Source organism: Helianthus annuus, chromosome 16 (genome assembly GCF_002127325.2).
Source record: "Helianthus annuus cultivar XRQ/B chromosome 16, HanXRQr2.0-SUNRISE, whole genome shotgun sequence".
NCBI lineage: Eukaryota > Viridiplantae > Streptophyta > Magnoliopsida > Asterales > Asteraceae > Helianthus > Helianthus annuus.
The window spans coordinates 181898362-181916947 of NC_035448.2; the positions used below are offsets into that span (position 1 = coordinate 181898362).

The 18586-nt window shown below is 38.9% G+C and overlaps 1 protein-coding gene and 1 long non-coding RNA gene across 4 annotated transcripts; one reads left to right on the plus strand and one right to left on the minus strand.

Moving 5' to 3' along the window:
* The first annotated feature begins 1896 nt into the window (after positions 1–1896).
* On the plus strand, positions 1897–4880 carry LOC110918417. 3 transcript variants are annotated; one of them, XR_004883149.1, is made up of 4 exons: positions 1897–2035; positions 3368–3452; positions 4309–4464; positions 4618–4880. It is a non-coding gene; the product is annotated as an uncharacterized LOC110918417 (long non-coding RNA). The 3 variants fall into 3 exon arrangements; XR_002581293.2 differs by having other exon boundaries at positions 2021–2035; positions 3396–3452; XR_004883148.1 differs by lacking the exons at positions 1897–2035; positions 3368–3452 and having other exon boundaries at positions 3459–4464; positions 4618–4870.
* Positions 4881–16236: 11356 nt separating this feature from the next.
* Positions 16237–17740, minus strand: LOC110920124. Its single transcript, XM_022164358.1, has 2 exons — positions 17650–17740; positions 16237–16943 (listed from the first exon to the last, which is right to left on the minus strand). The coding sequence occupies exons 1-2, from the start codon at positions 17738–17740 to the stop codon at positions 16237–16239; spliced, it is 798 nt and encodes a 265-aa protein (XP_022020050.1).
* Between the last annotated feature and the right edge of the window lie 846 nt (positions 17741–18586).

Consider the following 18586-nt stretch of genomic DNA (forward strand, 5'->3'; position numbering starts at 1 on the left):
TAAGGGTTTGAAAGGCAGTCTCTTGTGCGTTTCCCCACACGAAAGGCTTGTCCTTATGGGTAAGAGCGGTGAGCGGTACAACGATCTTGGAGAATCCTTCGATGAATCGTCGATAATAGCCTGCTAGTCCGAGAAAAGAACGAACTTCTGACGGGTTCTTAGGCGTAATCCAGCTTTTGACAGCTTCAATCTTCGCAGGATCGACATCGATACCCCGACTATTCACTATGTGACCCAGAAATTGAACCTCCTCCAACCAGAATTCGCACTTGGAGAATTTGGCATAGAGTTGGTTCCCCTGAAGTAACTCGAGAACCAAACGTAGATGTTGCGCGTTTCGGCTTTCGATTTGGAATAGATCAAGACATCGTCGATAAACACGATGACGAAGCGGTCAAGATAAGGCTTACACACACGATTCATAAGATCCATGAAAACCGCGGGTGCGTTGGTTAAACCAAAGGGCATGACAACAAATTCGTAATGGCCATAACGAGTTCGAAAAGCGGTTTTGGGTATGTCTTCCTCTTGAATCCGTAGCTGATGGTATCCTGAACGCAGATCGATCTTAGAAAAACATGCTGCACCTTGTAGCTGATCAAACAAATCGTCAATTCGTGGCAAGGGGTATCGGTTCTTGATGGTTAGCTTATTCAATTCCCGATAGTCGATGCACATCCGGAACGACCCGTCCTTCTTTTTGACGAAAAGGACTGGCGCGCCCCAAGGAGAGGTGCTTGGGCGAATAAAGCCTTTTTCGAGTAATTCCTGGAGTTGGTTCGAGAGTTCCCGCATTTCGGATGGGGCGAGTCAATAAGGGGCTTTGGCAACGGGGTTAGCTCCAGGAATGAGGTCGATACGAAAGTCGATATCACGACTTGGAGGTAGTCCGGGAAAATCATCAGGGAATACCTGAGGAAATTCACGAACCACTGGAACATCTTTGACTTCAACTTTCTTTTTCTTTCCCTTCTCCGCTACTACGATGTTGGCCAAGAAGGCTCGGTATTCCTTGCGGAGATACTTGCTGGCTTGAATACATGACATACGCTTAAGACCTTTCGACGTTGTTTCACCGTATACACATAGGAGATCACCATTCGCGAGCGAGAATCGAATCATCTTTTCAAAGCACACAACTTCAGCATGGTTTTCACGAAGAAAGTCCATGCCGATTATGACATCAAAACTTCCAAGTTGCATCGGAATAAGGTCGATCGGAAAGATGTGATTGTTGAGTTCGAGAGTAAAATCACAAAGTACTGAGTTAACGGCAATAGTTCTCCCTGTAGCAACTTCGACTTCGAATGACGAGGATAGATAGGAGCGCTTACGACTAAGGAGCTTCTCGAATTCAAATGACACAAAGCAGTTATCGGCTCCAGTATCAAACAAACATGATGCATAAATACCATTCACAAGGAACGTACCATTAACCACGTTGTTATCCGCCTGAGCCTGGCGGGCATTGAGGTTGAAAGTTCGGGCATGGGCTGCTTGCTGCTGCTGCTGAGGCTGCTGTTGTTGCTGTTGCTGCTGGGGCTCTTGCTTGACTACCCTGTTCGGGCATCTATTGGCAAAGTGGTTAGGGTCACCACATGCAAAGCAGACTCGAGCATTGACTGCTGGTGCTGGAGCTGCTGGTTGGCCTTGACGAGCAGGGAGTAGAGCTTGGTTGACAGTAGCTTGAGCTGGGGCTTTGTAACACCCCAAAACTTGTGTGATAGAATATTTTGATGTTTTAATGTCCTACATGATTAGTTAAATTTTAAATGTAAAGGAAGTTTATAAACTTTGAGTAAGTATATGAAAATGATAACAAAGAGTAACCTTGGGGGTTTAATATGTAAAATTTGACAATTTATATAAAAAAAAGGGGAAAAGAAAACCCAGTGTTGGGTGTGGGGGTTGCGACGCAGGGAGAGCAGGAAGGGGGAGAACCCTTCTTCTCCATCTTACCAATTGAAGGCGATTTTGGATGAATTTCGTTTGCATGTGAACAATTTCTCAATCATCTAAGAGTTCCTAACCTAGGGTAAGTTTTATTATGTCATATGATGTTAGATGATAAGATGAGTTTGAGCAATCCATGATAATTGAATGAATTGAACCTGTAAATGAGTTAGAATCATCATGATGAAGATGAATTTTGCATAAATCCGGTTGTATTAAACACTTGTGATAAAACCCACTAGTAGTAGTAGTAAGAATGGTGACATGGGTGAACCATTCATGTCTAATCTTTGTGCTAAGTTGATGAACTAGGTAGTATGTGATGCATTCTTATGTTAGCTAGTTGGGGTATGGTATAAATTTATTTGATTTTAGTAGTGATGATTAGATGAATGCAAGAAGTGGAAAGTTAAAGCATATAAATACTTGTACATAATGTCTTACAAATGCGAAACCCGCCAAGTGTTTGATAAAATGCCTACAAAGTTTGTGTAAAATAGTTACTTTTGACAGCCTTAGATAGTCACCTTGTAAAGGCCGTATCTCATTCGTTATAAGGAGTTAGACAACGAGCCTTATATCGTTGAAAAGGTTGTTTCACATATTACATTTCATATTTGGTCATAAGAGGCTGGTTATGAGATTTAGTGGGTCAAAACAACATGAAAAGTTAGTAAATTCGTTTTGACAGCAAGCTGTTTGGAAGCATTTCAGCTTCTGTGCTGATTTTGTAAAAATCATATAAAATCATAGGAATGTCCGATTTTTACGATCTTTATATGCTTAGAAAGATCTCTGAGTGTAGATCATTTCATATTTGAACATGAAGAACTGAATCAGAAGATAAATGGGTTAAAATGTGTCGTGAACAGCTGCTGCGCAGAAAGTTGCTGCACATTTTTTAGTATAAATATTAAGTAAAAATAGTTGTATTGTTATGCACACTTGTATGAATCATGAACTACTGATTTTAATAAATTATTAGTAAGTTATTTGATTGTTTTAAGTGTCTAAAACACTTACCAACTAGTCTATGCATATGATTGCACCAACGGGTCGAAACGGGTTGTTGATAGAAAATAGTAGAATGGATGTGTAAAAACCAAGGTGTTAAGAAATGGTATGAAATGTTTAATGTATGAAACAAGTTGCCTAACTTAGAAAATGTTATCATTCTAAGTATGGAATTTTGAAAGAATAATGAACATGATGTAAATACATAATTATGCATGCTAGAAGCTCATGTATGACTTTTGTGATGATGGAATGATAAATTGTTAGATTGATTAGCATTGTAGTATTGTGATACATGTTGAACTCGTTAAGCGATTGACACGTGAATAGAAGTGTGATTAGTGATGCGTATGATTACGTATACTAACTATTGAATGGATGTAATGGAATGAGATAATAGGAACGTGTCAAGGAGAGCTCAAGCATAGGAGGATAACGGGTCAAGATAAGGCAAGGTGACAAATACACTTATTGGAGTACTCAAGGTAAGTGATTTCTATAATCACTTCTTTAGTTGTTTAAGTAATATAATGTTTTAATTATTAAGTTCATATGAAGTTGAGGTCAAATCAATAGATTATTTTGATAAATGCACGAATGGGTCGAATGATTCATAGATGAATAACAAGCCGAATACGTATAAGTTAAGAAATTCCTTAACTCGGATGTTGGACTTCAAGATCACATGATAGAATATTAAATTACAATCATATAGGAAGTAACGTGACGCAAAACGGATGAAAAATGAGAGAGTTATGTCCGTTTCGGTAAGGATTAATGGCTAGGAAAAAGTGCAGAGTTGACACGGCCGGGTGGTGAACTGACACGGCCGGGTGAAGGTTCTATCAAAAATATTATTTATGTGATTTATGCACCGTAGGCTTCGGTATATTATCCGTGAACTACGACGGGCCTCCCAAACATGATTTCGAGTGTTTCCTTGACGATTATAAGTTGTAAACCCAAGTCTAAGCCTCATGTAATTTATATAAGAGTGTGATAGATGTATGTAATGAAGTTGGACATGTATTACATGTAAATGTATACAAAAATACGTACGGAACACGTAGGTATGAATACATGATTGTAGGTATGATTAAATGTATATTAGGTATGTAGATGTGTATGATTGTAAGTTTGTATGTGTGCAAGTATGTGCGAATGCATGATTTGGATGCATTTGAGAATTAGCGTTACTAATAATGCCCTTGGGTTTGGAATATAAGTTAATTGGATGCATTTAAATGGTTGACGTTCTTTTTATGAAGATGTAGTAAATGAATATGTTGAGATTACGGGTTTGGCTAACCAAGTTATTATTGAGTATGTTTGAAAGTGCAGGTTATGAATGTCGGACTTTCGAAGTGTTGATATAATAATGAAACGGTTGAATGTTGAAAGGATAATCGGATTGAAGTAACTTATGCGGTTAGAATATGCTATGGACGTTTTAGTTTATACAACATTTTATGTTTGGTCGTCATCATCTACCAACGGGTTAGTTGTTTGAAAATATATATCATACCCATTTAATTGGGTAATCGAATGCGTGAGAGAAATGAAAGTACATGCACGAATGGAACTAAAGTGACGGTTTTATAAGTAAATAAGTAAATGACTAGCTTTTTAAAGCTTTGTTGTTGAATGTAGGTAAATCCTCAATTCAGGCGACTTGGAGAATCGGAGCGAGCGCGTGTTCATGTTATGTCATACCAAACGCTTCCGCTAGCTTGTTCAAATGTTTTTAGTCCAAAATTTGTTGTTTTGGTTCTTAGTAGTATTTTGTCGAATGAATCGTAGAATTGTATCTAGTTTGTTTATGTTTAAAACAGGGGTATGCTTGTTTTATGGACGGGTCATGCCCAATTTTTGTTAAATTAATGCACCTGCGTTATTGATATTATCATTTAAAATTCCGAAAAGTTGGACACTTTTAAGAAAATTTTTATATTTCTAGTGTCCTTCAGTCGTCTTTTATTAGACGCAAACGCGGACGTAACAGGCTTGGCGAGGACCATAGCGACAGTTCGCAGTGAAATGACCGTAGAGGTTGCAGTGAGCGCAAAATCGACAAGCTAGACCCACTGGATGATGATACGAACATGTCGGGCAGAGTGGGTGAGGGCCTGTGTATGCACGCTTTGCTGGCGGTGCATTGATCACTGGAGCTGAACGCTGGTGCTGCTGCTGTTGAGCTGGTACAGATTGTAGGGGAGCAGCATTTGTTGCGGCAGCACAGCTCTTGTTGCTGGAGCTGTTGTTGTTGTTGTTCTTCTTCCTTCTTGAAGACTTGGAGGATTGAGCAGATGAGTCGGTGGGTGTTGTAGTGGCTTGATGCAGAGACTTGGTTTGCTTATCCCAAAAACCTGACTTGACTCGCTTATCGTTGATCTCAGCGGCGAGTAGGTAGGTTTCCTCGATTGTTGCCGGCTTGGCGGCGTGAACGAAGTCGGCTACACAGTCAGGTAGAGCTCGGATGTACTTCTTGATGGCTTGATCTGAGGTCTTGACTTGATCAGGACAGATAATGCTAAGCTGCTTGAAGCGAGCAGTGAGAGCAGCGTTGTCTCCGTCCTTCTGCTTGATTCCCCAGAACTCGTCCTCCAGCTTTTGGCGTTCATGAGGAGGGCAGAATTCTTCGATCATAATCGCTTTCAACTCCTTCCATGATAGCCCGTAAGCTGCATCATTTCCGCACTTGTTTCGTTCGGCCGTCCACCAGTCTAGAGCACGGGACTGGAAGACGCCTGTAGCATTGAGAGTACGGAGATGCTTAGGACATCCGCTCTGGCGCAGAGTGACTTCGATCGAGTCGAACCAGTGAAACATGGCTGTCGGACCATCTTCGCTAGTAAACTCCTTTGGCCCGCATGCTTTGAACTGCTTGAAGCTGAAAGCAGCCTTGCTTGAATCCTTAGGGATTTCAGCTCGTGATTCTTCAGACGACTTGCTGGCGTTCTCATACACCTCACTCACAGCTTTCGCCACAGTTTTGGAGATGATAGCAGCGAGACGTCTGTCCCTCTTTTCCTGACGGGTAAGTGGGGCTCGAGGTCGGGATCCAGACGACGACATGGTCTGCATTAGACATCGTCACGAGTCTCAACACAACGAAATCGAATCTCACCTCACACGTCTACTACTATCTAAAGCTTAGAATCACGTCGAAACACATATCACGTAAACACATATGCACAAAACCACAGATGCACGTAAGCACAGAAGCACATAAACACAGAGGCACATAAACACGAAAACACGTAACCATTTAATCACAGAGCAGTCAGAAAACATAAACCTATCCTTCAAAGTTCGAGTGCCGTTCGAATATTGCATCGAATAACCTAACTTAGTCGTATAGCATAGTATAGTATGATATCGTCTAGATTCGCGTTGGCTGGGTGTCAATTAGGGATAGAATAACAGTACGAGTCGTGTGATGTTGATTAAAACGATAGCAGAATCGAATATCATCCCAAAATAAAACAGAGAAGCAAATATAAACACAAAGCAGAGAAAGCACACATAAACACATAAAATCAACAAGTGTACCAGACGACTTTGTCAAGTTCGAAACATATAAAATTGAGAGATAGATTGTCTGCGGCTACTAGACATCGACTAACCAAGGCAACTCAACTATTCACAGTAGACTTGTCATCATTTCCGACTCTAGCGGTTGTGTTTCTGCCTCGATTCTTGGGCATTCCACACGCGCCTCCTAGGTCATACTTGTGAGTTCAGGTCGTTGGAGTCCATCGGAGCCTTGGTGAGATTAATAAAATCCAGAACAAACTGCCAAGGTCAGGGTTTCACCCTTTGGCTTAGCAATTTCTTAAGCCCCTTGGTTTGTTGGTAAAAATAACGAGATGAGCATAAATAAACGAATAGAATCAGCATAAGTCAGGCAGCTCGGTCAGGAGTTTGCGGCTTTCACACCTATTCCCAACCAAATCTACTGATTTATTTGGAAATTCGAGGGCAGTGATAGGGAAGAATTACAGAATAAGGCACATAAACTGGGTCTGATGGTTCCCAACTATAGTCTAGGTCTCTAAGACAGCGACCCGGACTAGGTCGTGTCTGCCTAATTCCCTATAGTTATGGCTCTGATACCAATCTGTCACACCCCAACCGATGGCGGAATCATCGGGGCGCGGCACTGAGCGAAACAGATTGTCCAGAAGTTTCCACAACAACTATTATTACAAATTCAGTTAAGTGATACGTCCCATACCGTATCACAAATAAATAAACAATTTATCATAGAATACAACTAAACAAACAGTACTGTTTCGACAACTCAGATTCAATTTATTACAGACCAAATGTTTAAAAGTACTGCCCAGAGTCATTAAGACTCATCCGGACAAGATCTACAGACAACAAATGCCATAGATGCTTGATCGAACAACTCCAACGGCTCCATGGCTAGAGTTTATTCGCTTCTAGAGAGCCCTAGGTAGGCTACGACCTACAACTGCTAGATGGGCTCTAAAGCTTTATTATTGCCTCGCTTTCCTAGCAAGCTAACACCTTAAACACCTGTCACATACGTTAAAATAAAGTCAACACATAAAATGTAAAGGTGAGCACACAAGTTTAGTAATAGCATATAGAGTTCGAATAGTTTACACATAATCAGGCACGTATACAGAGGAAAACGATGCATGTTAATTATCGACATGAGACCATCGATACCAACGACTGCGGGTTGACCGTCCGAGACGGTTCGCAATACATGATTACCACCGTAATCCATGCAAGTATTTGTCCTTAACAACCCCCATGTGAACGGGTGCTGAGTCCAAACTATAGTACTATGTTGCTAAGGCAGGTAGATAGCATTCCACGTGTAAACATAATAAACAGCATACATTTAGTCAAGTAGCACATGCAAATGGTCAGCGTTCAAATAGTTTGTGTTTGATTGTGATTTGATAGGTAACGTATGTAACACCCAAAAGTGCTAAAAGCAAAAAGGGATCGAGTATACTCACAGTGATTGTTTGTGGATTGAAGGGAGCGCTGAGAGTAAGATTAGCCTGAATAGTTCGATAGCATAACGATAAGTAACGCGGAAAAGTAAACAAGTATGGATGGATCGAATGGGCTGGTCGATCGAACGGCAAGTTCGATCGGACGGCCTGTTCGATCGGCTGGTATATCCGATTGGACAGTCCTGTTCGATCGGCCGGTTGGCTCGATCGGCTGGACCATTCGAGTGGATTGTTTCTTCCTCTAGTGTGTTTGTGTTAGAGGATTTGAACTTTGGAAGTTTTTGTTGCAGTATTTGAGAACACTGAAGTGTTCCTACCTTTCAAGTCGGTCGATCGAGCGGTTCGCTCGATCGGCTAGCTCACTCGATCGGCTAGGAGTTTCAGGATTAGTCCTCAACTGAATATCACTCGATCGAATAGTCTGTTCGATCGGCTGGCATTCCCTACTACGAACAAGTTGTGAAAACGATTAAGTGTTGAAGCATAGTATCTCATGATCCGAACAGTAATGTTTACCCATCGAGTGACCCATTCGATTGAACATTACTTCGTCAATACTATTCTTCAAAAGTTTGGAAGTGTGAGACCTTGTGCTAACCGATCGGCTGGCCCGGTCGATCGGCTGGCATGTCCGATCGGCTGGGCTGTTCGACAGCCTAGCCGTTCGGCCAGCATTTCTGACCTGGTCGGGCTTTCGTCTAACACTTGGTTGTTTGTTTATTTGTCATTCTTTCAAGGTATCTTGACAACGTGTTGAACTATGATAACCTTCGTTCCTACCCGTTCCCTTGGCTCGAACAGGAATCACCCAAGTCCGGCCGGTTGAACGGTTTGGAATGTCGGTTTAGAGTTTAACTCGAAATCGGTGAACCTTGTTCATAGAACCCGAATCTTGAACCTTTTAATCCATTTGAGTGATTGATTAGCCGGTTCAAGCTCCGTTTCTACCGGTTTGAAAACATTGAGTGTAAAAGAGTTGAAAGAAAGTTGGAAATTCCTTCTTTCAATCCTTCACAACTTGTGGATGTTTAGATCTTTGATAGATCTTAACTTGTTTATATAGAAATCGGTTAGATCTAAGCTAATCATAGTGGAATGAGGCCAAAACATGATGTTCTTCAAGAACACCATGATGACATCACCCAAGAACACTTAGATCTTAGTGATTTCAAGGTTAGAATCCAAGTTTTGAAAGATAGAAAGGTGTAGAATCAAGTAATGACTACGAACGTACAAGAATTAGAGTAAGAACTTACCGGGATTGAGAGAAATCTGAGAAAAGGTGAAGAAGATAGCTGGTTCGGTCAAAGCTTTCCAAAAATGGAAAGTATGATAGTGACAACCCTATTTATAGGCTTCCAAAAGAGGAAAGTGGCAGCCGATCGGCTGGGAGATCCGATCGAGTGGGCTGCTCGATCGGCTGGAAAGGTACTAGCCGATCGGCTGGCCTGTTCGATCAGGATGCTTCCTGTTCGATCCGCCACGCACTTCGAGCATTTTGCGACGATTTTCGACGTTTCGATTCCGATGTACGATGATACGATTTCGATAGAGTTCCTAGTCAAATTACTTTTAATCCCAACCACTATATCTAACATACAATCTTCGTTAAGTCACGTGTCGATGTCGGTTTCGATTTAGTTCGATTGCTTTTCGAGTTTCGATTCGATTTTTCGATTGATTTGCTTGAATACCATACCAAACATAAAGTAAGCACGCACAAGTAACACATAAGGCACACACACACGTATAACAATACCACAATTCAATAATTCGAGTCTCGAGTTTGATTGATTGTTAGATCGGTTTGATTACTGATTAGGTTAACTTTATCGCATTGTTACTTCCTATCATTCACAGTCGTAGATCGGTTCGCATTAAAACACGTTCGATTACTTCGATTCTTGCTGATTACAACACTTACTCCACATAATACAACTAAAACACAAAATCGACTATCTACAGTCAAAGAAAGTCAAAGTTGACTTGGACTTTGACTTTGACTTTGACATTCGAAAACACGGGGTGTTACAGCCTCCTCTTGTTTAGGGAATTTCATCCCGAAATTAGGCTCGAAGGCTACACGACACCGTGATTTACAAATTTGATGCTTCAGATCTATTTATTTAAACAACTGCGGGTACTTGGCCTTCATGTTGCTTTCGAGTTCCCAAGTGAACTCAGCACCTCGTTTGCCTTCCCATCGGACTTTCACGATCGGGATGCGAGAGCGCCTGAGCTTCTTGGTTTGGCGATCCATGATTTCGACAGGCCTTTCCACGAAGTGTAACGTTTCGTTGACCTGAAGATCGTCGAGTGGTACGATTAGATCATGATCAGCAAGGCATTTTCGGAGGTTAGAGACGTGGAAAGTCGGGTGGACGTTACTGAGTTCCTCCGGTAATTCGAGTCTGTAGGCGACTTTTCCGATTCTTTCCAGAATCCTAAAAGGTCCTACATATCGAGGCGCGAGTTTCCCTTTCTTGCCGAATCGGACTACACCCTTCCAAGGTGATACCTTTAGGAGTACGTAGTCACCAACTTCAAATTCAAGGGTTCTGTCTATTCCGAGCTTTTACCAAGTTGTCTCTTATCTGGTGGATTTTGTCAGTCGTTTCTTGTAGAATCTCGGGACTGGTTAGTTGCGAGTGACCGATCTCGTGCCACACAATAGGCGATCGACATCTTCTACCATACAAGGCCTCGAAAGGTGCCATTTGGATGCTGGCATGATAGCTGTTATTGTACGAGAATTCCACCAATGGCAGGTGTTTGTTCCAACAGCAATTCCATTATGTTGAAGCAAACCACTGTTGTCTATTAACTGTTAAAAACTTATGTTGCTTTCCAACAAACTTTTCTAAGAACTGTCATCCATTATCTCCAACAGAGCTTGCCAGATGGATAGATAGTAACTATTAGATGTTAGTCAACCCATGTTAAAAAAGTCAGTCAACAAAAATTACAAAGGTTAGTAAACAGATGTTAAGAAAATAATATTATTAACAAAGAATTTAGTACTCTCATTAAAAATGAGAGCTGCAAACTTGTTACTACAACGCCAGATATAAACATTTTTCACAACATGTGTTCTCAGGATATAGGCTTAATGCAGAGGAAATATCAGATGCTTTCAAAAAGTTGTATTGCTTTCCAACAAACATTTCCTAACAACAGTTCCTCCATTATACCCAACAGACATTGCCAGGTTGAGAGATGTTTAGTATCATCATAGATTTTGTAAAACTTCTTTGTAAACCACATTAGTTGTGGTTGTACAGACTCGTTTCTCTTAATCACAAATCAAAATTTTCAACCCCTTCCTACTTTTATAGAAAGTATAGATTATATTTAGTTGAACTATTATCCTTATCTAAATTATATTTAATTAAACTGTTGTTTAATAGAAAAAAAACGAAATTAAAAAAATAAGATAACGAGACATCAGAGATTGACACGCGACATCAGAGATTGAGACGCGTCAAAAGAAAAAGGATTTTTATCTTAAATTTTAAAGTTTCATTGATAAACAAAATCACCAAGAAAGTAGATATTTAACATAAATTGATATTAAAAAAATACTTAGATATTGATGCTAAAAACACATAAGTACTAAAAAAGATATTAAAAAAATACTTTGATATTAATGCTAAAGCCACATAAGTATTAAAAAAATCGATGTGAATAATACAAATCTTACTAAACATTTACGTGATTGATATTTTGTATTAATATAACTAGTTTTTCCCCCGCCCGCGTTGCGGGGCAATAAGCCGAATATTTCTCTCTCATAACATTTATGTTTGTACAGAGGGCAAAATCATAATTATATTTTGAACTGGAGGCGAAATCATAATTTTAAACTGAGAGCAAAATCATAATTTTGAGCTACGGGGAAAAACATAATTTTATTTTGAACTGTGGGCAAAAACATAATTTTGAGCTGAGGACATAATTGTAATTTTGAGCTAGAGGAGAAAACAACATTTTATTTTAAGCTGGAGGCAAAAACGTAATTTTAAACGGAGGGCGAAACCGTAATTTTAAACTGGGAACAAAATAAAAAAAGAGTTTTTGACCCGTGGGCAAAAACGTAATTTTGAGCTAAGGCCAAAGTTATAATTTTATTTTGAGTTGTGAGTAAAAACGTAATTTTAAACGAACACCGAAAGCGTAATTTTAAACTGTAAACAAAATTAAATTAAAAATGATATGGTCCAATAGGGAAGTGCCACACAATTATGTGCACTATTCCCCCCAACTTGGTTTTGTATACGTAGGGTAATTTGTATACGTAGGGTATAAGAGCATTCTCATCCAAACCATCAAAATATGTGAGGGGTAGTTTTTATATTATAAAGGGTATAAAAAATGGTTGTGAGTGGAGGAGAGAGAAAATGTTACTGTTCATCTGTATATTTGGGGGGACACTGTTCACCCAGTATAATTTTTTTAATATATATTGAAAGTGGTTGTGAGTGAAGGAGAGAGAAAAATATAATGATAATATTATTTAATTGAAAAGGAGAGAGAAAAAGTATTTGTTTTTAGTGAAAATATATTGATATAGGAGTTGTTTTTTAGTGGAATGTATGTATAATGGATTGGATGAGAATGCTCTAATATGTTAAATTTTAATGCTTCACCAATATTAATGAATGCTGAAATTGAAAATTGTGAGTCGGGTATTTTGATCATGTTATCGTTTTCTTTGTATGATGTTGACCAAAAGTCATGACGTTGACTAGAAATGCCTATTTAGATGACTCATCGGTCTAGCAAACAGGAATTTGGCGGCTTAAAGTCTTCAACGGAATTACGCAACTCTTCTATTCGTTACTAGATTATATGAATGTACACAATTTAGGATCGAATCTTGATTAATTCACCCTACACATTTCTTTTTCAAACAACTCCATTATTGGAGCATCACTATACATACCACTTCTATAAAAAGTCATGATTAGTTAACATCAAGTAAACATCATAAACTTCAATCATACATAAACCAAATTTTTAATTTTGTAGATCATGATCAACCGTGACGAATCAAATTCGTTTTACCGTACATAGACCGCCACCACTAGCCAATCGATCACCTAACTATACATTGCATTTAATACAAAACCTGAATCATTGATCAAGACAAATCAAGGACCAGGCTCTTCTAATAAAAAGTAGGAAAATACGACTTATAAAAAGAAGCTATCAAGACTGGTATAGAGAATATGACGGGAGTATTCCGTCCAACTGATCAAACATTTCAGAGCTAAAAACGTCATCTAGTAAAGACTCTGAGCTATCGAACATAGCTTGTTGCGTAAACTCAACTGTTTTTGAGTCAACACGTTGTGCATCTAACGAACTACTAGAACCACCTTGTGTGCTAGTGGATGTAGTGGTTGGTGCCACGGGGTCGTCAAAGTAACCCGCATTGTAGCGTGTAATATCAGAGTCGCGACCAGTGAGCTCCTGGACAAGCGATCTAAACCGTGAGGCACTAGTCTTGACCTTCATAGGTGAAGATATATAAACAACCTTAAGGTTGTTGTTGTTGTTGGTGTGTTTCTTCGTACGACAGTTTTTGGTAGGTTTAACGGCTAGCATGTCCATATTAGGGTTGAGTTCGTTATGGAGGAAACGAAGGATGGATAATTGGGTATAAATAAGGAATGTAAGAGAAAAGATTTGGTTAAATGGTTTGAAAAAGGTAACCTATGAAAAGATGTTTAGAGAAGAGTAGAAGGTTCGGTTGACGGTGATGAAGATGCTTGCATGACCCGTAAGTGGGATTGATGGTGTAAGCACGTGCGCAGACATCAATGACTGCCAAATATTCTTTGTTGTAACCATGGGCTGCAGGAACCAGGAACGATAGCAAGTTAATAAAGAATAAGTTACAAGCATCATATTTCATCTCAAACTCACACGTGTACGCTAGTTTATGTAAAAAAATGAATAAAGGATCCTCAAAAAATATCTAATTAATTACCAAATCAGACAAACAAACAAACCTTGTACTTTACATTTGTTGACAATAGAAACATACACTTTCATTCAATGCCGCCTAAATTCACCTCAATACACATATTAAGGTTTGAATCTTCATTGATTGAAAAGAATTCACCAAAGCTATTGATACAAATGCCTCTTGGCATTGAATACCTAAATATATGATTATGTTAAGAGACAATATATACTGATAATAAATATTGTTTATTAAAACATGTTTAAAATGGTAAGTGTTTTGTGATGTTCTTTGAAAACTTTATGTTTTATCGTATATAAAAAAATATATAAAAAAGATTGTTGTTGAGGAGTTATTACTACATTTTGTTTTGATTCGGGTTAACAAGCCAAACCATGAGATGGCCACGTGTCCATTTTTTATTGGGTATCAAGGAAGGGATGTTCAAAGACTCATCCCATGCATGATGCCCCGTATCAAGAGGGCATGAGCTAACCATTTTCACAAGTCATTTTTGTCTTTGGCCATTTTAGTAATTTTCCCTTAAAACAACTCAATAATATTATCAGGACTTCATAAACCAATTACAATTTTAACTGTCTTAACTTAAATCAGCTACTTTGATCCATCTTTAACAATGAAACAGTTTAATCAAATGTATTTAGTTCGAAAAATTTATTTTGGAGAAATTAACTCAAATAAAATTGGAATTTAAAGAAATTAATCTTGTTAACTATAAACAAAATTGGAATTTGTTAATTAAAATGAATATATTAATGCATTAGGTGACAAAAGTCAATCATAATGGAACTAAAATCTATCATTGTGAACACCTCCTACATGTTTTCGTACTACTTGAGGAGCGGTGGAGGCTTCAATGGCAAGGTTGGCTAGGGGTTGCAGCTATTGGAGGAGCCCTATCCCACATCGAAAGAATAAGACCTTCCGGTTATATTAATAAGATCTTGGGTTACTCCCTCTATCACCAATTGGTTTTAGAGTGGAACCCCATAGACTTCAATATGGTATCAGAGCCACGGCTCTATGTCAGCTCCGGTTAAGGCCACGTGTACACCTCTTGATAGACCGGGTTACACGTGCGGGAGGGTATTGGAGGAGCCCTATCCCACATCGAAAGAATAAGACCTTCCGGTTGTATTAATAAGATCTTGGGTTACTCCCTCTATCACCAATTGGTTTTAGAGTGGAACCCCATAGACTTCAATAGCAGCGACGGTGACAATAATGACACAAACGACAATGGTGAAGATCACTGTCGTGGGGTTGCAATGAAAAAGGTGGTAGGGGTTGTAATGATGAGGTGTGGGTGATGACGATCAACGGTCGTGGGGTTGCAACAGGGGTGGGGGTGGCAGCAACAGATAGATGCAGTGACAATGAGTAGTTAAATCCCTTCACAATTTGTGAGGGACATTGGATTTATTTAGGAGGAATTTGGATGGAAATAATTTCATTTCATGTCTAAACAAATTGTGAAACAGGAATTAGATTTTAATTCTATTAAATTTCCAAAAGACTTTTTTTTTTCTGAACGGACAACAAAAAAAACTTTCTTAAATACACAGAGTCAACAACGAGTTAGCCCAACATTACAGTCACCAAAATGTACATTACACGCTCATACAAGATAACTCAAACATATACACCAGTTATCCCAAGTTTGCGATATTGCCTTCGCTCTATGCTTTAGCCACCAGAAGCCCAATACCTTTATCTCTTCAACCATACTTTATCCGCCACCTGAGGCTTATTGTCAAAGACAGCCTCATTTCGAAATTTCTATATGCACCAAATTGTGGATTGAATTCCAGAAAGACTTTTAATTTTAATTTAATGTTTTATAATAACAAGATAGAAATATTTACCGAACTTTTGGCTGCTTAATTAGTGTAAGTTCTGTCCAAGTTCGATTAATGAAATTAGCAGCCGCACGAAGTGAGAGAGAACCAATAAATAATATGCATATTTCATATTACTCACATGTGATCATTAGGCTATGGGGTATGGGATAAAGCCTCTAGGGGTTTTATCAGGACACATCAGCGCCATCTAGGATCCACGTCAATCAGGGGGCTTTATCACGCTCTCCCTTAAATTGCAGGGTGTGGGATAAAACCCCGTCATCATTACCTAATTATTTTTTTATTTATATATTTTATTTTTTTAAATTAAATGGCAATTTTAATAACTATAAAATTAAAAAAAAAACCATAATTTCATTAAAAAAATAAAAACATTACAAAGTCATTAAAAAAACATAAGGTACTAGAAAATAAAAAACTATATATATTTCGCTTGAATTTGTGCCTTACGAGCCTCCAAAATGACTCGCTCCTCCTCCGCTAGATTTGACAAATCTCTTGCGAGAAAATCCATGTCTTTCTGGATTTGTTTCTCCATTTTCATTTGTTGGTCTTTTTCCCTAATCGTGATTATTTTGTTGAGACTTGCCTCAAAGTCGTTCAACTTTGACGGGCCATCCGATGGCGTTGAAGAAGACTTTCCTTGTGCCGCTGCCTTACTTTTATCCCTACCATTTGATCGAGGCAGCTCTTCTGGTTCTTCAAATTCGTCAACATCGTCGTTTAGATTAATTGTTGTACGAGCATCGGACCCGGATGGTTCGATAGCGGATGTCGATTTGGACCGTTTAGACCTAGGGCGGGTTGGGTCGAACGGTGGTACAAGATGCCACTTGGGAGATTTGCGAAGAAGCTCCCATGTAGTTACCATCGTAAAGTAATGCCCATGGTATAATCTATAGTCGGTGTGGGCTTGGATCATAACATCCACGTCGCTCGAACCACTTTTTCTTCCAATATTGTTGACGAGATTAGTATATATATTGTTGAAATTGCTAACCTTCGTCCTCATAGCCCCCCACTTTCCCGGCAAAGAGTCGTGCGTTCGATATTCGCCACGACCCATTGCGGCGAAATACTTCTCACGTATACGAGCCCAGAATACCTTTATGTCTTGGTCGTTTCCTATAAAAAATATATTTACAAAAGTATATGTTTAATTTAAAAAATATATTTACAAAACTATATGTTTATAAAAGTATGTAAAAAAATATGGAGATAAAATTTACCCCAACAATCTCGTCTTCCGATACGTCGAGCCATGCTTTTGCCAACTCGAATTCTTCCTTAGGCGACCAAAATTCGATCTTCTTAGTAGCACGTTTTTCGGACTCATCCTTCTTTCGATGACTTCGCTTTTTTGAGGAAGTGGGTTCGGCTTGGGTTTCGGGTACGAATTCGGTTTGGTGTGTTTTAGGTTTGGGGTATGTTTTGGGGAAAAATGGAGGTTGAGAATAATATCTGTAAAAACCGGGCATCGGTGGAGTGGTCGGATGAGAAGTTGGGGTGCTAGGTGGCATCGGATAATATCCAAGCTCACCCGTACGCGAGTCTCTTCGATAACGGTCCTCTTGCTCGTTGTTTTGCAAACTTTGCCAAAACGGATTGGTCGGGTCCACGGGTTTTGGTTGTTGGAAAACATTGTGGTAGAAGTGTATAAAAAAGTATAGAGAATGTGTATAAAGATTGAGGTAGAATGATATAAAAAAGTGTAGAGAATGGTATACAAAAGTGTAGAGAATGTGGGGTATTTATAGGTTAAATTTATAAAATTGGAAATTATTTTTTTTTAATTGTTACCGTTCAACGGTAATATTTTGAAATAATCAACCTCGATCATGCCAATGGAGCTCGTTACCATGCTGGAGCCGGAGCCATAGCGCCCCTCCATAAACCGCTCGGTGTGGGGGTGGTGGCGCCATCAGGCGCTATCGAGGCTGAGTTGGCATGGATGACGCCTCCACACTCTCCAGCCTTAAAAAGCCAACCTTCATATTTTATTTGGATTTCATAATACCTATGTATATAAATTTTGACTATGATTTATTGATTTATAGAGTGCCCAAATAAATTAGCTTATCCATGTTAGAATACTTCCTCGACTTATTATTAGTTTTATATCCAAATTTCGAGTTTTGCTTGTAATTTTTTTTCAAATTCGGGTTCAATTTGTTTATTATTTTATTGTTTTAGTTTATTTATATATACACTTATATATACAGCTTTGTGTGTTCAATTTATCCATAAAAAATAAAAAAAGATTAACATCTAAATAAATAACATGCTTGGTCTATGTCTGTATGATGCATGGGTTCAGGCTTGTTTAATAAACAAGCTTCAAGAGTCGAGCTCAAGATCTAACTGTTTTAGCTAGAATCTATTCCAACTAATTAGCGAGTTGGTCTAAAATAGTTCACTAGTGGCTCTGTTCGTTCGCACCTCTAATCTAAATTGACCCCCGTACACAACAATCTTTTTCTAATATATCAAACTATAGTTAATCTAAAAAAATCTCGGTTTTTCTAATATTAGTATGTTACATATACTATCATTTTATGTGTTATCAGGAACACCTGATCTTTTAGTGGATTGTTCATGTATTGGGTAGTGAACCAGGCCTGTTAGTGAATTGGGTCTTGATCCGTATCCCACCCAGTCCATTCAGTCCATTTATATGATGATCCAATGGATGAAAAAGGCATATCCATCATCAATAAGTAATCCAACAGATTGATCCATTTAAACAATCAATATGGATCAATTATGAT